Below are 18,119 nucleotides of genomic sequence, written 5' to 3'. Positions count from 1 at the left end.
TCTCTGATCTAGAGAAATCTGGGCATGGATTGAGAAACTGAAAATGGCCTTACTTGGTGGTAAGAGGGAAGACACTTTCCTTCTCCTCTCTATCTACCCACTGTTTGGTCCTTTTCCCCCATGGAACCCCACAATCTTTCTTAGGGGATGGAAACTTAGAGATCATTTAGTCCTATCTGATGTTAGGAATCACCTCTACCTCATCTGTGAATGGTGGTCATAAAGCCTCTGACTGCTAACAATGACAGGACATTCAGTTTTGTAAGACAGATCACTGCATTTTTAGCTCAATTTGAAAGTTTTTCTTATAAACACAATAGGCCTCTCCATGACCTCTGCTTGTTAGTGTTTGCTCTGCACTTTAGTTACACAAGCGTGCCTAACCTTTTTTCTATATAACAACCTTTAAAATAATTCTCAAATTATCTTTTCATCCCTAAACCATTTCTTTTCCAGGTTAAACATTTCTAAATTCCTTCAAATTTTTCTTAAACATGATTTCTTGACTTAATACCATGCCAAATGTTAAATTATATAGATTTCCTATGTCCCTATTGAAATACGATGTCGTGCTGAAAGGAATACTCTTGTGTTCTATCAGCTCGTAATTCAATAGAACAGCAGAACAGATATGGACAATGTGATTTTATTAGTGGCCATAACCACCCTGTTGACACAAGTACAAGTTCTGACTCACGGAGAACTAACACTTTTAGTACTTGAACAGGGTCTATTGTTAAGATGGTTCTTCCCCTTACTGTGCTGTTATAAAGACTTTTTGCTGTATTTTCTCTAGTAATATTCTGTACATACCTTAAATACACAATAATATTCCTTCTATACAGACTTCTATGCTCTTCAGAAACCACTGCTTAGTCCATTTGAAAATTAGGTTAACAGAGCTAAAATTTTTAATCTTTTGACTTTCTCATTTTCCTTGAGGCATATTTCTTTAGAAACTCTGCTATATAAGATTCCACACAACTCTTCACTTAAGTTTGTAAACATTTACTTTCGCAAAGTTTAGGGAATAGGTATAAGCGTATCAATGTTTTCTTTCTTTGACATGCCAAACTCTGACATGCCATTATTACTTTCTTGTAAGGGCCTGTCACTTCTCCATTACTAAAGAGTCCTTTCTTGCTAATTCAGAATTATCACTTCCTCTTTTTGCTTCCTCTATCTTCTCTAAGTTGAAAATGCCAACAAGATAAATCAGGAATGATAGTAAGTTCTGCTTTTAGTGGAATTAAACTTATAGAAGGTATATGGTTAGTTGAGGCAAAATTATCAAAATATGGTATCTCTGCCCACTTTATGATCTATAGTATAAGAAAGTGGCTTATATCAGCCACATGAATAGGCAATTTGTAGCAGAGTCCCAAAATGAAATGCTCTCAACCACACATCGAACTTCAAGTTTTAACATTTCTAAAAGGACAAGTAGCTCCTTAACAGACAGCTCTGCATTTCTTTCTCTACCATCATTTTTTTTTCTGTCAAAATCATAATTCTCTGATTATGTTGTCTAGCACATATTTTTACGGTTATATTCAAGTGTTCAGCCGTTCACTCAGTTTTCAATCTCTTATTTCCTCCTTTCTTGAAATATTCTGGCTTTTAATAGGAGAGCCTAAAAGCTAGAGTTTATTCTGCCCATATTTATCTTTACTTCCTTCTTACTTTTATTTTACTAGGCCAAGGATATTAAAGAGAACATTTAACAGGATAGCTAAAGTTCACCATTCTAGTCACAGTTTTGCTTTTAATTATAAAAAACAGAAGTCACAAATGCCTTTAAGTTTGAGTTTAGTCATTTATAAAATGTAGTGGTTGACATGGGTTAGAGATCTCTGAGCTTTCCTCCAGTTCTACCATCACTGCAAATGATTAACCATGGTGTCCCTGTATTTTTTTTAATGAGTGATATCTCTCCAAGAGATATTCACAGGATCATAAAGACGGTTAAACATTCATTAAAAATGAATGCCAGGACACATACAAGGATTCCTTTTGATTAACAGAAGCCTCAGTTATAACTCATTGCTTGCTTAGTTATATAGCTGATTAACATACATACAATTTTAGTCAATGTTTTCAAAACTATGGAACATATAAACACAGAAGACTTAAAGTTATCTTTTAAAATTATGAGATGGCTAGAATAAGGAGCCATCTTATGGGGCAAGTCAACTCAAATTTTTAATCTTCTACTTAACTACTTCTTAGTTAAGTTGAAGAAAAAAATTCTACTTCTCAATCTTTAACAACTGAGGTTCACTGTAAGACTGATTATTAAATATAGATATACATTAATAAAGCAAGGATACAACAACAGGAAAGTGCACTGTAGGCTTCAAAAAGATGGGTAGCAATATCCAGTCTTTTAGAATCCACGATTTGTAAGTTGTTCACCAAGGCTAACTTATGCAAATGTGGTATAACAACTGAAAAAAGAAAAAGAAATTATTAATTTTAATCTAAAACATGCTTATACATTAAAAAAATAATTTTTCATTTTATTTTATAAAATTTTATTTTAATTCTGGATGATTTCAAAAGATTACCCACATCCCATACTTGCTTTTTCGTACTAGGGAAGAAAGCATGTTTTTCAGAATAAATAGTGATCTAGAATTTGGGAGAAATAGATTATAGCATGCCATTATAACCTAATTATGAGGATGTATACAGGTCATTTGGCTTCACCGCAATTCAGTTTCCCAATTCGAAAAATGAAAGCCAAATAAACAAATGTAAACAACCTATCTCTTGTGTTATTATCAGCTTTATAAATAAGTTTATATAAATCTTGTATTACTGTTGCTATTAAAAAGATAAATACAGTATACTGATTCATTTTCAATATCAAATTATTTCACTACTTCATGAAACTATTATTAGCTTTGGTTCCTCAAGTTCTTAGCAAAGACCAGTGTCAAATAGCACTGGTGGTTGAGTTTTCAAGTCACCTAATGGGCTCAATATCTTATATCTCAATGAATAGTGTAAAATTTCAAAAATACAGACAACACATTGCTAAAATTAAAGTGGTGGTCCAAGAAACAGTAACCATTTCAGTAGCACTGAGCACTCCTACTGCCTAAGATTGTGTTCTTTAAATACCATTTCCCACTAAAACCAGGGTCCCTTGCAGAAATGGCTCCAGGGTAAGTGATTATCAAATTGTTGATCACATGGTCCCATTCTAGTCCCTGCTTGGTTGGGGGACCCAAAACATGGTTCATAAGCACATACTTCTGACCAACTGTAGTGACTTCATTCATGTCTACCTTGAGCTTGTATATGTTAAAGCCACAATCTCCTTCTAGAAAAATCTCCTGCTTCCTCAATAAACCACTACTATAATTACAACTTTTATGCACCTTAGTAAACGGTAAAAAACCCCACACAAACTTAGGACAACAATGGCCATTTTTAGGGGACTTTTTGACTTATCCAAATTAATAACAACATAATTCAGAGGTGCTCTAGAAAAAATAAGAAGACAAAAAACTCCAAATATTCATTGAATTCCCAATGAATTCACTGAAACTCCGATTCATTAACTGGCATGCTGAGGCCTCAACAAAATGGTGGCTCTGAGACAGTCTCTCAAAGATTTTCTATTTCATTTCTGCCCAAACATTTTGAAACTGACCTTCCTTGCACTACTTTATCTATAAACACGTGGCCTCTATTCATTCCGCTCATTCCCTGATTTCCTACACAAGCAATCCTTTCCTCAGTGTTTTTCTCAGAAACTCAACAACCACACTATACAAGATCCCTGTAAAACTGCTTAACTAGAAAACAAACCTATACAAGTTACTTTAAACTCTAGTCTACAGACAGTTAAAGGCTACAATTAAGGATATTCCTAAATCTCAGAAGATAGAAGTTTACTAAAGAATTCAACATTTCATTATATATGTATTGTCCTGGGCTACCACATCTGTACCAATTAATTCATTTAATTGTTAACCCCTCAGATGGAGATAAATGGTTAAAAGATTTAATAACCTAGATGTGAGTAATTCTACAACTGACCTTCGGTGGGCAAGGAAAACAGGAAATACACAACATAAGGCCACTTCTGAAGCCTTTCACTTAAGGGCAGATTGGACAAAGATTCAAAAGTGCGAACAAAATAAAGATAAATCAATAGGAAACTTTATAAAAATAGATTTTTGTAAACTTTTAAAAAATATTCTGGGGTAGATCCAATAGCAAAAGTGAAGGGAATCTTGTCCTCTCTTTTTGTAAATGGGCTTAGATCTAAAATAAGGAACTTTGAAAAAAACTGATCTGAAATGTAAAACTGCCATGTTAGAAAATCTCCAAGGTATGACTGAACATTTTCAGAGAGACTTATAAAGTTAAAAAAGTAGAAAACAAACAAACAAAACTGTATCATGTTCTGAATAAAACAAATGGCCCCTGAGATAAAATCAGGACCAAAAGGTCCTATAATAACTAAGAGTTGGGAGAGAAAAAGGGCCACTGGAAGAACCAATGTCTTCTATTCTCTAGGAAATAGAGGGGAAAATATCCAAAAATGCCACTCCAAGGAAGACATTACCACCCAGCAATTCTTTGTTCTTTCTCTAAACTCCTAACAGGAACTGTCTATAAATACAGATGGATAACAATATAGCATCCTTGTCAATGTGGGTTCTACTTCATCTGCCATTAATCTTATTAATATAGGACACTAAATTCCACAGGGTAAAGTTTTAAAGCAAAAGAGAAGCCAACTGACTGAGTAGTAAATACAGAAGAAAAAAAAATTTTTTGTCTTAAAAAAAAAAAGTCTCGTTGTGTCAGAATGTGAAGGAAGATTGTATAAGACAAACTTGTGGGTATACAGTAAGTTGTAGAAGTCTTCAGGAATAATGGTTTACTACACCTATTCAAGCAGTGGAAACTGCTATTTTCAATTTTTTCTCAAGCCAATCTTTAATTGCTATTTTGGGACCATTATGAAAAGAATATTTCTCTTCTCTATGTGATACATAAATCTTTCTTTTGAGTGTACACAAAAAGGTTAGATCATATTCTAGATAGTTATTAACTCAACAACACGGCACCCACCAAAGACCCATTGCCTATTCAGCCTATTCCTTGATCCAACAGCCAAGACTTATTCTCCTCGCTTCAGAGCAATTACAGACAGCCTCAAAAAAGTTAGTCAAAGCACCTGTAGAGGGTCACCTGTAAATCTGACGTTACTATGATGAGGAACTATCCCTAATGCTAACTAAAATACTAAACCTTTTTCTGTTAACTGATTGTGAAATACTGTTATTTTCTCCTCATGCTACCAACACTATTACCCATTGAAAAATAACCTTGTGGTTGTTTCTGTAGTTCAATATGTGTTCATGCCCTCAACAGACCTTTTGGACACTGCAGTCCAAATCCTGACAATATTTTTGTTGTTTATCTTAAAAATACCAGGTTAGATATGCAATAACTAGTCTATGGGAGAATCCAATTTTGTATGGAAACCAAACTGATGTAAGAAGCCAAACTTGCGGACTTTCCAAGAGCATGTCAAATTGCTAAAAATAAAAGGACTAAGGTATAACAGTGATAACTGTCATGGTTTTGGAGTAATAATTACTGGATGCTTTGATGACACCCAAAGAAATTGTTGTCATAAAGTAAAAAGTGATACTATAGAAACCGGAGAAAATGCTTTAGCAGATCATCATGCAGGTTATTTAGCAGATCAACAAGCCATGATTTAAAACAAAATAGTGGAATGGCATGCTAAGTGGAAGAAATGTATCTTTCATAAGAACATGTCTAGAAACACATAAAAAGTTCCTTAGAAATAAGAATTAAATAATAAGCTCTAAATATAATGAGCACAGTATTTTGAAATTAACAGTTAGGAAGAATTATTTTAAAAATAACTTGAAATTATTTATGAGTTACTTTTCATACGTCTACAGCAATCACTATATAGTATAAGAAGCCATTTAATAGCAGTTAATAGCAATACCGATCAATCCACAATAACAAACTTGTTTCACTTTCAGCTTTCAGTATATGAAAGATAAGGTGTAGAAATGACAAATCCTCAGTGAGGCTTATGGTCTCACTCTTACAATTCAGGAAAAATGGTAAAAAAAAATGCAACTTACACTCATCTCGGAACCTTGGTTCTGCATTAGGCCCAACTCTACCAAATGTTTTTATGATTTCTGTATGCAAAGAATACTGGTCTTGATATTGAGGATCTTCCAGGAAAGAAGCCAACTGCATTTTCACTCTTTCCAGCAACTTAAAATTGAATATTGTATAGTCAAATTGAGAGAAGGATACACACTAAACATGGCTTGCATCACTGGATTCAAATGACTTACATCAACATAATAGTAGAAATTTGGAATTAAATAAGTACTTATTTAGTCTTTTGGCTCAGAAAAGATCTTAAATTTTTGTTTATGCTTGTTAATTCATTTTTTGTTTTTTAAAAACACAAATATTCCCTGACAAACTGTAGAAAAGACCCCACAATATTTAGGGATAAAGATAGAATTTTGATGATTTTGTATCTAAACTATAATTCTTAAAACAAATCAGAGTATAAGTTACCCACTTATTCACCTTCTGAAAGCAATGAGTCATTAATGACTTACATCTTACTCACATTTCCCTAAAAGACATTTTTATTTTGGGATTTAAGAACATGTTGAAATTCTGCCAAGACTGCAAGCTTTGCAGAACAATGTGTTTTTTTATTTTGCTCCACCGGTGAAATATGTAAGTGAAAAAATGGAAAACGTTTTTTCCCACAACTAACACGGTTGTTTAATTTTTGTTATAAGAAAAATCTATATGACAAAAAAATTTTACGGAACAGTTTAATATATATATATATATATATATATATATATATATATATATATAAAATTTTTTTTTTGGTAAAATGTCTATGAGATGGAAAACCTTGTTTTCCATTTAAGTGGCTAAGTGATATGCCCACAAATAATTTACTTTCTAATGTATAGGGTGTTTCATTGCGTGAGGACATGTCCAATTTGATAATAAAGAATTAAATTCTGATAACTAATTTTGAGAAGTGTTTTAGAGTTAATGTTGCAGATAGAACCTAACAAACTGAAAATTAAATCACAAGTTTCTGAATCAAAATACATATTTAGGGAGGAAGACTTTGGTAATCTCCTGAAGTAGGCGTGACAGAGGGTTGTCACAGTGATATGTGCTACAAAAAGATGATACCAGTCTACGACATGACTTGCAGCTTGATTATCAATGACAGTTACAGGAACATAGGTACCCTCTAGCCTCCGTTCGTGAAACTGAGAAAACCTGTCTTCAAATCTGTACAAACTGGCAATTGGGAATTTATGTAGACTATCCAGAAGTCTACTGGATAATAGAAGCCTTTGGAGCTAAATCTGCTTTGAAGGATTATTCAAAACTGCAATATCCAGATAGACTTAAAATAGAACATCTGAGAGTTGGCTTATACTTAATTTTCTAGTTGAGAAGAAAGACTAGAGATTGCTTTTGCATATGAAAATATACTTTTGGTAGGCTATCATATTTTCAAATACTGAGATCCTCTTTTGGCCCATAAGTAACTAAGAAATAAAATGAAGGGTATGATGCTACCGGATACACGTATAGTAATGTGTTATCGTTACCTCAACAGTACATAGATTAAATAAATTCCAGTCATTTCCTACCTCTCTTTGAATAACTGTTTCCATAATAGTGCCAAAGGCTGGAATTGTGGCAATCCTGACAGAGCTGTTAAAATTAAAAAAGAAAGAAACTGAAACTTTCTTTGAGATGAAAAACTGATTATTATTAAAATATATATCAAAGTAAGTACAAGGTAAATATACTGTATTAGTCTCTAGCAATGACAAATTAAATTTTAAAAAAAGCAGACCAAGAAGAATGCTCAAAAAGACAGACAGGATAACTTAAGGTCGCAGTCTGTGAAACTCACAATTCAGGATCACTGGACAAGGTAACAAGGGCCGGAGCAACCCGCTTGTCAACTAACGCTTCACTCATGCCTCGAAGAGTCAGCTGTAAACCAGTCAACATGCAATAAAAAATGGTTTGGTAAACTGGAATGAGAACTGGGTTAGCTGTGACTGAGGATGGGCAGGCAGACTCATTGGCCTTTCTTGGTTTAGTCACCCACACGAGACATTAAAATGTTAAGCCTCTGGTTCATGCCACTATACTTACTGGTAACAACATGTTAGTGAGATTAGAGAGCATCCCTTCTTGGCTTGGAAGAAATAGTCCATCAGCATGTTTTAAGTTTTGGAAACGTTTATTGAGGACTAATAAATGCTACTAATATATTCTTTTCAATATATGGCCTTGTCATTAGGCTTACTGTGAAGGTTGACTTAAAAAAAATACATGAATAGTAGTATAATAAAGTTTAAAATCAAGTAAGCATAATCCAATATTATTATTTTAAAGAGCTAAATCTAGTCTTCAGTGAATTTAAAAGCTGATGGTTATTTCTTGACAGGCGCATTTTGAAAGGGATGCTGAATGTAAAAGGTAGGAACGACACTTACATTTCAGGGTCACTGGAGAGAGTTATGAGAGCAGGAACAACCCTCTGAGCTACCAGAGTTTCATTCACCCCCTTCACCAACAGCTGATTGGTCAGCACAGGGGGTATTCACAGGTGATGCATGGAAAGAGCAAACACAATGCCACAGGAAGAAGAAAGGAACAACCAAGAGAAAGAGAGAAAACACAAAAGCAAAACCAAAATTAGAAGCTAAGCAAATATTGCTACTAGAGTGCTTTATAAAGGCAGAGAATGCTTAGGAGAAAAATAAAGCTTACACAGCCTAGCAGTCCCTGAAAACAGTTTGTTACCAATTCAATGACAGTTTGTGCTTTTGGTCAAATAGTCTATGCAATTTCCATGTTCAATTTAAAAGAAAGCTTTACCTGTTTTTTTTTCTTTTAAAGAAACTAAAAAGAAGACATACTGGGTTCTATGGTTAAATTCTTTAAATAAATCTGATATAATTTTGTTATGACCAACAAGGTACAAACCGGACTGTTTTTAAACCAAACTCAAATGGCTAGCAGCCACCACTAAATTGCTTCTGATTGTTCTGACGCAAGTAAATTTAAAAATCACATACAAAAATTCCCAACCTTTTACATCATGTAGCTTTATTCCTTGAGGTACAGAGATATAATGTAGCCTAGTGGAAAGTACTTATTTCATGTGGGAATCAGACCTGGGTTCAGATTCTAGCTCTCCACTTATTGGTCATGTGGCCTTAGATATATTACATAATCCCTTGAAACTCAGTTTTCTCATCTGAAAATGGTGACACTATCACCTACCTTAAAGGATCACTGTGCTACTAACTACACATAATATACTTAAATATTGTGTCTGACAAAGACTAGGTATTCAAGAAATGCAAGCTGAATTATTGTGACTACTCAAAGGACATAAGATTTGTGATATATTTGAAAAAAGAAATTATTAACTAAAAAATGTTTTTGTCTCGTCCAAGTAGTTAATGTTTACAAATAGTCCTTTGTTTTGCATTTCTCTAAAAGCTCAAATAAAAAAAATACAATGAGCACAATTAGACCTATTTCTATAATCTAATCATAAAAACAATTCATTTAGCAACCAACCCTAAATCGCAGAACTAGAGGACAATATTGAGCTGTACGCATTGTTTTTATAAAAATCACGGAATTTTATGAGTTCAACAGAAAAGGGTAACATCCTAATCCTACGTTCTCTATTTCAGAATGTAAACACAAATTAATCCTAAATGCTAATCAATCTCTTCACCTTGTAATGGAACTAGTCCTCATGGAAGATGGAAGATGCTGTGGAATTTTTAGTAACAAAAACGCAACACTGTGTTGGGTTAACTATTCCTCCTACACAGCACATCAGAGAGCAGAGCTCCCTTTATCAGAGATTTTTAATTTTACACTAATCTGTTACCATTTAACAACTGATACACTTTATTTTATTTTTTTTTGCTGTACGCGGGCCTCTCACTGTTGTGGCCTCTCCCGTTGCGGAGCACAGGCTCCGGACGCACAGGCTCAGTGGCTATGGCTCACGGGCCTAGCCGCTCCGCGGCATGTGGGATCTTCCCAGACCGGGGCACGAACCCGTGGTCCCCTGCATCGGCAGGCAGACTCTCAACCACTGCGCCACCAGGGAAGCCCAACTGATACACTTTAGAATCTACTTCAGTATTCTGAAATAATTTTTATTTCAACAGAACCATGGATAATTTAGGCAGGAATAAAATGACAAAAGAACTTCTGTTACTACCTTAAACATTACAGATGTCAGGTAGAAAGAAATAGGGGGAAGAAGTTCAAATACATTATATACAACTTTCTTCTCTGTATCATTTTATAAATAAGGTAGCTTAGATTCGAATTAGTAAAGTGTATCTTGAAGTGTCTAACTTGTGCCAGCCAAAAAGCATTAAAAAAAAAAAAAGGGATAATCCGGGGGCAAGTTAATTTTTCATTGCACTGGAGTTTTTAGGTTTAATTTAATAAGCTGGAAAATCAGAAAGCAAAATTTAAGAGCTATTAATTATTACACATTTAGACACAGTTTATCATTTGATTTTTAAACATGATGAGGTAAGTACAATTATTATTAATATTTTAACAGATGAAGAAACTGAGCCTGAGAGAAGTTAAATAACTTGCCCAGGGTTTTAGAGCCCAAAAGAGGTAGAGCTAGAAAATGGACTCAGTCACATTTGTCTTAAAAGCCCATGCCTTCTTTGAGTTGTGGTCTTAATGTTACCTGATTTATCTCCTTATGATTGATGTAAGAAATCATTATATGAAGTTCTTTTCTGCATCGTTTGGGAAATCCATTATGTCACACTGGAAGTCACATAACAAAGTCTCTTTTATAAATCAATTTCAATAATAATTTGTTACATCAAGAATATATTGTCTCTTATTTAACAATGAGAATAATATGACTGATTGGATTTCCCCTTTTTGCCCTGCTGTCTGAAAACTCAGAGCTAAATTTAGTGTTCAATTTCACTAAGTATCTCATATTATGTTCCTGGTATATCCATTTATTGCTTTCTTCTCAGTAGTTTCTGGTCTCACACTAAAAAAATTAAAAATTTTAAGTGACCTGTTTTTTATGTTTTTATTTTGAATTAACTCATTTTGGGGGTGGGGGAAGCAGGCATAACTGTAAATTATAAAGTATTAGTATCAAAAGAAATCTTATGAAATAATTATTCTTTTAATACAATATTATTCAAAATAAGCCTCACTGACAAAAAATTAACTTTAATTTTTCCTACTAATGACTTTTATTGGCATGCTCAGTAAAATTTTTTTTATCATAAATGAACTTGAAAAATCATTAAAATAAGTCTCTCAGATTAGACTCAGAAACTCATCATCAACTGAGAGAACACTGAAAACTGCTTAAGCATAGGTATAGTTTCCAACCAGCACTGACAGCAGACATAGAAACCAAAACCAGACAAAAACCACATGTAAGAAATAAGGCAGAAAAAACCCCACAGAAACAAGTAAAAAGGGAGGACGCTTCATTTTCTTTATTTTCATTTATATTGTATGCTTCACCAGTATATACATACATTTTAGAAATAAATGGTTTAAGAGAAAGAAATAGCTGTTATGGTCTTAGAATAAAATCCTATTAAGTGAGTTAGGATACTTTTTTCTTTTGGGGGGTAGAGCAGGCTAAAGAAAAACATTTTTCTTTCATGGTAATACTTATTTTTCAGCATATTGAATAATCAAAAATTATTTATACCCAGAAGGCACTTATGCTAGACATCTAACTGAATTTTTAATTTGGAATTTATCTTGACAAAGAACATGTGATTAGTTATTTTTTATCAAATATGTATAATTGTGGGAATAACATGTTCAGAGGATTTTCAACCTCCTCATAAGGATGGAATTTTCTTTAGATTCCACAAATCTATTTTATATATTTAAGAGTTTTAGAAGGTATATATTTCAAATCTGTCAGTGCTCTATCCTTTAGATTGCAATTTATCTTAAATCATGTAAAAATTCTGAAATTCAGGAAAAATTGAATTGTCTAATTCTTATGAAAATAAGTGCTTTAAGATATTTTAAGAATCACATGTGTGTATTAAGGACAATTTTAGTTTGGATAAGTATACTTTTCCTAAACTATTATATTATTTTGTGAAGTAACAGCATATTAAAAAAACAGTAATCATAATGATAGTTAACATTTATTAGGCTCTTATTATGTGCCAAACACTGTTTTAAGACCTTAGAAGTATTAATTCATTTAATATTAATAAAAATCCTTTGAGATGGATACTTATTATTATCATCTTCACTTACATTACAGATGAGAAAACTAAGGCACAGAGAAGTTTGAAACTGGCATTAAGTGGCAGAGACAGACACTGAACCCAGCCAGTATGGCTCTAAGAGAAGACTCAAGAACAGTAAATAACACTCTAAACCACTTTTAGTGCTCAAATTCAAGTTCTAGAAACATATATATATATGTACACTAGGCTAACATAATTTCCTCTATGATGGATAAAAAGATAGGTATTCCAATTTTCGCACTAAACTTGGGGAGGTGGCAATTTAAGAAAATCTAGTTAAATTATATGAAGTCTCTTCTGTCTTATAAGTCTACAGGCAGTTAATGTATAGAGATGTTGTTATTCCAGATATGAAAGGTGAGGGAATAATGAAGTAGGAATAATCAGTAAAATAAATATTTCCATAATTGCAAGTATGAATCCAACTATATTTTACAACTTTAAAGATATCTTATATTGTTTTATTTTAATAGCTGTGTGCCTCAGTAAATAGCAAGTATAGCCAGGAAGATTTACATAGGATGGAAATTAAAATAAGATTTAAAAGAAACTCTGAGAAATGGAAATGATAATACAATAACATTCAAGGAACCAATAAGGCTAGAAAATAATCTGAAATGTACCAAAGCTAAATTTCTGCCCCATCACACAGTACACAACTAGATACTCTTCAATGCCATAAAATATACATCAACATACCATAGTATGAAAAGCCTCTCTGCCTTTTTAAGAAATATTCCCTCTCCCTCTTCCAAAGAAAATCATTATGATCTGAACCAATAGAAGCGTTTGTTTACATACCTCAAACATTCTAGCAGCAGTACATCTCACAAGTGCTGAAGTATGGACAACACCATACCACAAAACAGTTAACAATAACTCATGGTAGGCTGGATTTGCACTGAAAGAAAAAAAATCAACGCTAAAAGTGAGAGCCACATAGTTCTGGTTTAAAACATAAAAAGGTATATTCTTTCATTAAAGTCTATTTTGCCTTACTGGTGTATTGAAAAATACTACATTTATGAGGAATATTAATGATAAAAATATTGGCAAAACATATAGAATTAGTTTGTATGGTTTAATAGGTTACATCTAAGATTCTTTAAAAAAGGAAGTCACCTTATAAAACTACAAACTTTTAGCATATTCAGGAGTTATACTTTTAGTTTCTCTAAGTACTTGCAATTATGACAGATATTTCAACTCTTTAATAGCACAAAAGTTAAAATTATAAAAAAATAAAGTAAAATAAAATTTTTACTTATGAGAAAGAAACACTGGACTAAGAGCCAGATGGGTAAGTTATAACCTCTGTGGGTTTTAATTTCTGCATCTATAAAAATCTGGGACAATACTGTCCTATTTACATCATATGGTTGTTTGTAGGATCAATAAGGATAACTCAAATCACCTGTATGAAAGGGTAAGTTGGCTGTGAAGACTATCCAAATGTGGGACAGTATTATTAATAAACACATAAGTAAAGAATGAGATAAAACTACTTAAGCAGCTAGATGATGTGCTTATGAGGGACTAGGCAAATCAAATGGAATGGAAAAAGGAGCCTAATGAGCTGGCTTTCACTTGGGGCTCCTTTTCCAGTTTTGGGATACTGAATTTTCTTCAAATCTGTACTTGACTGTATTTCTCCAGCTGCTTCAAAGAAGATATGTCTGTATCCTTTCCCTCACTCTTTTATTATAATGCATTGATTACAAAATATTAAGAATGTACAAATAAGAAAAACCAAAAACAAACAAAAAAATCTTAAGTCTCAAAACCAAGAGATTTGGTGTGTATGCCAATCTTTTTAGACTAAAAGTATGTACTCTATAAATCCAATTTTAAAATTTTATATAGCTTTTAAAAAACTATAAGCTATTATTTTTACCCCAGTTCCACAAAAGAAGCTTTCAGGCTATCAAGAGGAGCATGAGATAATGAAAGCAAGGTCATTACATCTTCTAAGAATCCAATTAACAGCTTTCGGTCTTCTTCCTACAGAGGAAAAAGACTGATAATGAATTTCCACCCAGTCAAGTAGAACTAAAACCATAATTTCCTAACTATAATTAGAAAATTTTACCAAATAAGGGGAAAATATCCTAATTTGGGAGCATTTTAATTAAAGATATTTATTAAGCATATCTATGATCACAATGGTGTGAGGACAAAGACTATCTTGATTCACAGATTTAGACCCGTGCTGTCCAATATGGTAGCCACTCACCACATGTGGTTACTTATATTTAAACTAAAAATGAAGCAAAATAAAAGATTCAGTTCCTGAGTTGCACTAGTTACAATTTAAGTTGTTTAACAGCCACGTGTGGTTAGTGGTTACCTTACTGGACCGCTCAGATACAGGTTACTTACATCACTGCACTATTGATTAGATAGTTCTGGTTTAAAACATAACAAGGTATATTCTTTTATTAAAATCTATTTTACCAATTTTACTTCCCATTAACTTTGGCTCTAAATACTTAAATACAAACCACTAAAATAGTTATCCTCCTAATAGTAGAAAATTGATATCTGAGAAATTATTAGTGGTGAGAAGCTTCACACTTGCTGAAATATAGACCACTGTGTTCTTAAAACAGTCACACCCTTGACTAAAAAATAATCTTTACTTTTAATCTTTCTTTTACAAACCATTATTTTAATAATCTGAAAAAATATTTCTTTCTTTTTTCTTACGCAGTACTGTATTAAGAAATATGTTAGAAAAAGCAGGTCTACTAAATAGGAAAGTTAAAAAAATAACTGTATGTTAAATTAACCTAAATCTGTAAGGGAGGGAATCTGACATTCTATCAGAAAGTAAATATATATAGAGTCAGGTATTTTGTCTTTAGGTCTTTATTAGCTCAACAATAAATGGCTTCTGTATATATCAATAGATCCATGAGGAAGACTAGATAACTACCTACCTTTTTTCTACATGGTCAGGTTAATTTAGAATGAGGTACAGATAAGTGATTGACAAAAGTAATGATCAGCATGAATAAAGGATGGACACAGCAGTTTTATAATACACCAGTCTATTTAGGGAAGAACTTAGACACTGACAAACCAGCATCAGAGCTATGCTGGAATATAGATCTCACTCATTTATAGTCGCTTACTATATTAAACAGAGTATCCATAAATTTGGAAGATAAACTGTAAATCTGAAAAAACAAGTGTGAAATGAGACCTATGAAATATACTTCTAAACGAGCATGGATTCCTTTGATTTGAAAATTTACTATAATACTATTTCTCAGCTTTGAAATTTAATACTACTCATGTATTTGATTCAAAATAGGTTTTGTTTACCAAAGCAATCAGGGCGTGATTAACTCTAACAGAAAATTTGGTTTAGTAAGAAAAATATTAACAGCTGGTGTGGGCAATCTAGGACAGCCACCTCAATTCACATTTTGTAACCAGCAGGAAAGTTCTTATCTCTTTAGATATTTGGATTTCATATAGTGGCTCAAAAAGCATGTCTTTATTCATTTATTCAACAAACCTATACTGAGGGACTACCATGAGGCAAACTTTGTACTTCATTATGCCTTAAAATACCATTTATGGTGAAAACCAACGTACTAACCAACTGCCAGAGCTTAAAAATGAGAGAGAAAAATATTGATATCACACTTGTTATTATGCTGGAAGAGCTTCTAAAATTAAAGATGAAAATGGTATTCACGCTATTGTGCCTCATAATATGTGCTAGGACTTAATCTCCATGAATTTAAGAATAACAATAGATACAATCTGTTAAGGTTACATGACTTAAAATATTCTAAACACAGGGATTCTCTGTGTATACATATTATGGAGTAGTCTTAGAAACTAGTGTAGAAAAGTTTAAAAGAATACTGTACTACTTTAACAGAGTTGGAGCTTCTGTTTCAAGGTATCATATGATACTGTAGAACTATATTTTAATATTATAGGATGGTTCAAATCTATTTTGGAAGAAGAGTGCAATAAATATGAACTGCTTTACTCTGAATACAAAAGGCAAAAGAAATTAGGTATTAATCGGGTAAATTTGGGAAAAAAGATCTTCCTGTTTGCTTCTCACATTCTAATTCCTAAAAATGCTTTATCTTGAGTCCGTAACTTCGCCTCACAGGTGGGACTGCCTCACACTTAAAAATGACTGATGTGCCTTAATAAACATAATATGTTTACTTAAAACAACGTTAAGTAGAGTGAGGTGGTCTGTTACATTGGTGACCACCAATGAACCACATCTCCTGGTTCATGCTCTCATTTATTTCCCTCTTTTTGAATCTGGGCTGGGCCTGTGGCTTGCTTTAAGCAACAGAATGCAGCGGTAGTGATGTGCTAATTCCAAGCCTAGGCTTTAGCCTAGCAGATTCTGATTTTGCAATTTTGGGAGCCCTGAGCCACCATGTAATGAGTCTGGCTCTGCTGTTCCACAGGCCCTGAGGACAGAGAGAGGCCCTAAGACTACATGGAGACTGAAGCTCAGCCATCCTTGCTGAACCCCCTACCAACCAACCAAGTGAATGCAGCAACATAAGCGACTACCAGCAAGAAGAGACGCTTAGCTGAGCAAAGATCGTGAGCAAATAAAAGAGTTATAATAAGCCTTTACGTTTTGGGGTAATTTATTATGCAGTAACAATTAAGAAAAATAAAACATACCTTACTAAAAATGTTATACTAAAACATACCTTACTAAAAATGATGATATAGTATGCTACAGCATTTTGTAGTTTGCTTCACCTAACACATGTGCTTTGTTGTTTATTAATGAAAAAATTATCAGGAAACACAAAGAAATTACTAAATAAGTGCAATCTAACACCTCTAACAAAATATCAAGAAGCACAGAATCTCTAAATTTATTTGTCCAACAGAGATTTTCCTCAGAGACTATTACTGAAATATGCTCACCACTGTAAATTATTTATTGAATGAAATGAATAAATAAATTTTGTTTTCACTTATGGGTAACATTTTCAATTATAAGCACATTAAAATACATAATATTAGCTATCTTTCTAAATAGAAAGTGCTTTACATTTTCCAGCAAAAGAATTTTTCCCTTACCTGAATATAACACGTAAGGACTCCTGTTGCATAAATGGGGACAGTAGCTTTAGTGAGGACCCCATTTCCTGCTGAGGAATCTAAAATCACAGAAACAATTTTAAAAATCTGAGTATGCTTTAAATGTAAAGCAAAAAGTCATAAGACAAATTATATTTAAAATTACAACTGGTTACAAAGCTTACAAATAAATATTATTACTTTGAAAAATATTTTGATTAAAACACATATCCACTGGTGGTTGTGAAAATATTATACAACTTAATACTTTTCAGAGCCATTAGCATAAACAGTTTTGATAGATGGGAAAAACTTTAATAACCAAAATGAGATGCTCTACTGTTATTTGCACAGTCAGAAATCAGAGCTTTCTTTAACACTCTCCCAAGTGCCCGTAGAAGCAGGTCTTCATAAATTGTCAGGTTTTCAATTTGCAGTATTCAGTAAAATGTAAAGGCACTCAGCTGAAAGGAGGCAGCCAGATATACATTTTACCTGCTTCCAGATACGAGATACTATTTAGTTTCCAGTGCTAGCCTAGTTCCAGAGCTCCTCCTGCGTCCTGTATAGGGATTTTCAGCCAGACAGAACCCTGATTATTTTCATGGAGTAGGGAGGCTAAGTAAAGCATGG

At 33.1% G+C, this 18,119-nt stretch overlaps 1 protein-coding gene across 14 annotated transcripts in view; it reads right to left on the bottom strand.

Annotated features, from left to right (window-relative positions):
- Window positions 1–18,119, bottom strand: part of RELCH (RAB11 binding and LisH domain, coiled-coil and HEAT repeat containing) — a 130,583-nt gene that overhangs the window by 26,991 nt on the left and 85,473 nt on the right. For 12 of the 14 annotated variants that reach the window (XR_016387657.1, XR_016387651.1, XR_016387652.1 and 9 more), the window contains 7 exons: window positions 17,487–17,566; window positions 14,296–14,402; window positions 13,203–13,302; window positions 7,994–8,076; window positions 7,725–7,788; window positions 6,153–6,291; window positions 2,331–2,447 (listed from right to left, as the gene is read on the bottom strand). Coding sequence is in view for 7 of the 14 variants with exons in the window: in XM_022584330.3 (XP_022440038.1) it covers window positions 2,331–2,447; window positions 6,153–6,291; window positions 7,725–7,788; window positions 7,994–8,076; window positions 13,203–13,302; window positions 14,296–14,402; window positions 17,487–17,566 (690 nt within the window). In the remaining 7 variants the exon portion in view is untranslated. Of the gene's footprint in view, window positions 1–2,330; window positions 2,448–6,152; window positions 6,292–7,724; window positions 7,789–7,993; window positions 8,077–8,585; window positions 8,669–13,202; window positions 13,303–14,295; window positions 14,403–17,486; window positions 17,567–18,119 lie in introns of all 14 variants that reach the window. The other 2 variants (XM_022584331.3, XM_089895268.1) reach the window with 1 other exon arrangement.

Source organism: Delphinapterus leucas, chromosome 14, assembly GCF_059928025.1.
Source record: "Delphinapterus leucas isolate spDelLeu-1000000601 "Yukka" chromosome 14, BTC_Dleu_Yukka2, whole genome shotgun sequence".
NCBI lineage: Eukaryota > Metazoa > Chordata > Mammalia > Artiodactyla > Monodontidae > Delphinapterus > Delphinapterus leucas.
This window is presented reverse-complemented; position numbering and strand designations above follow the sequence as displayed.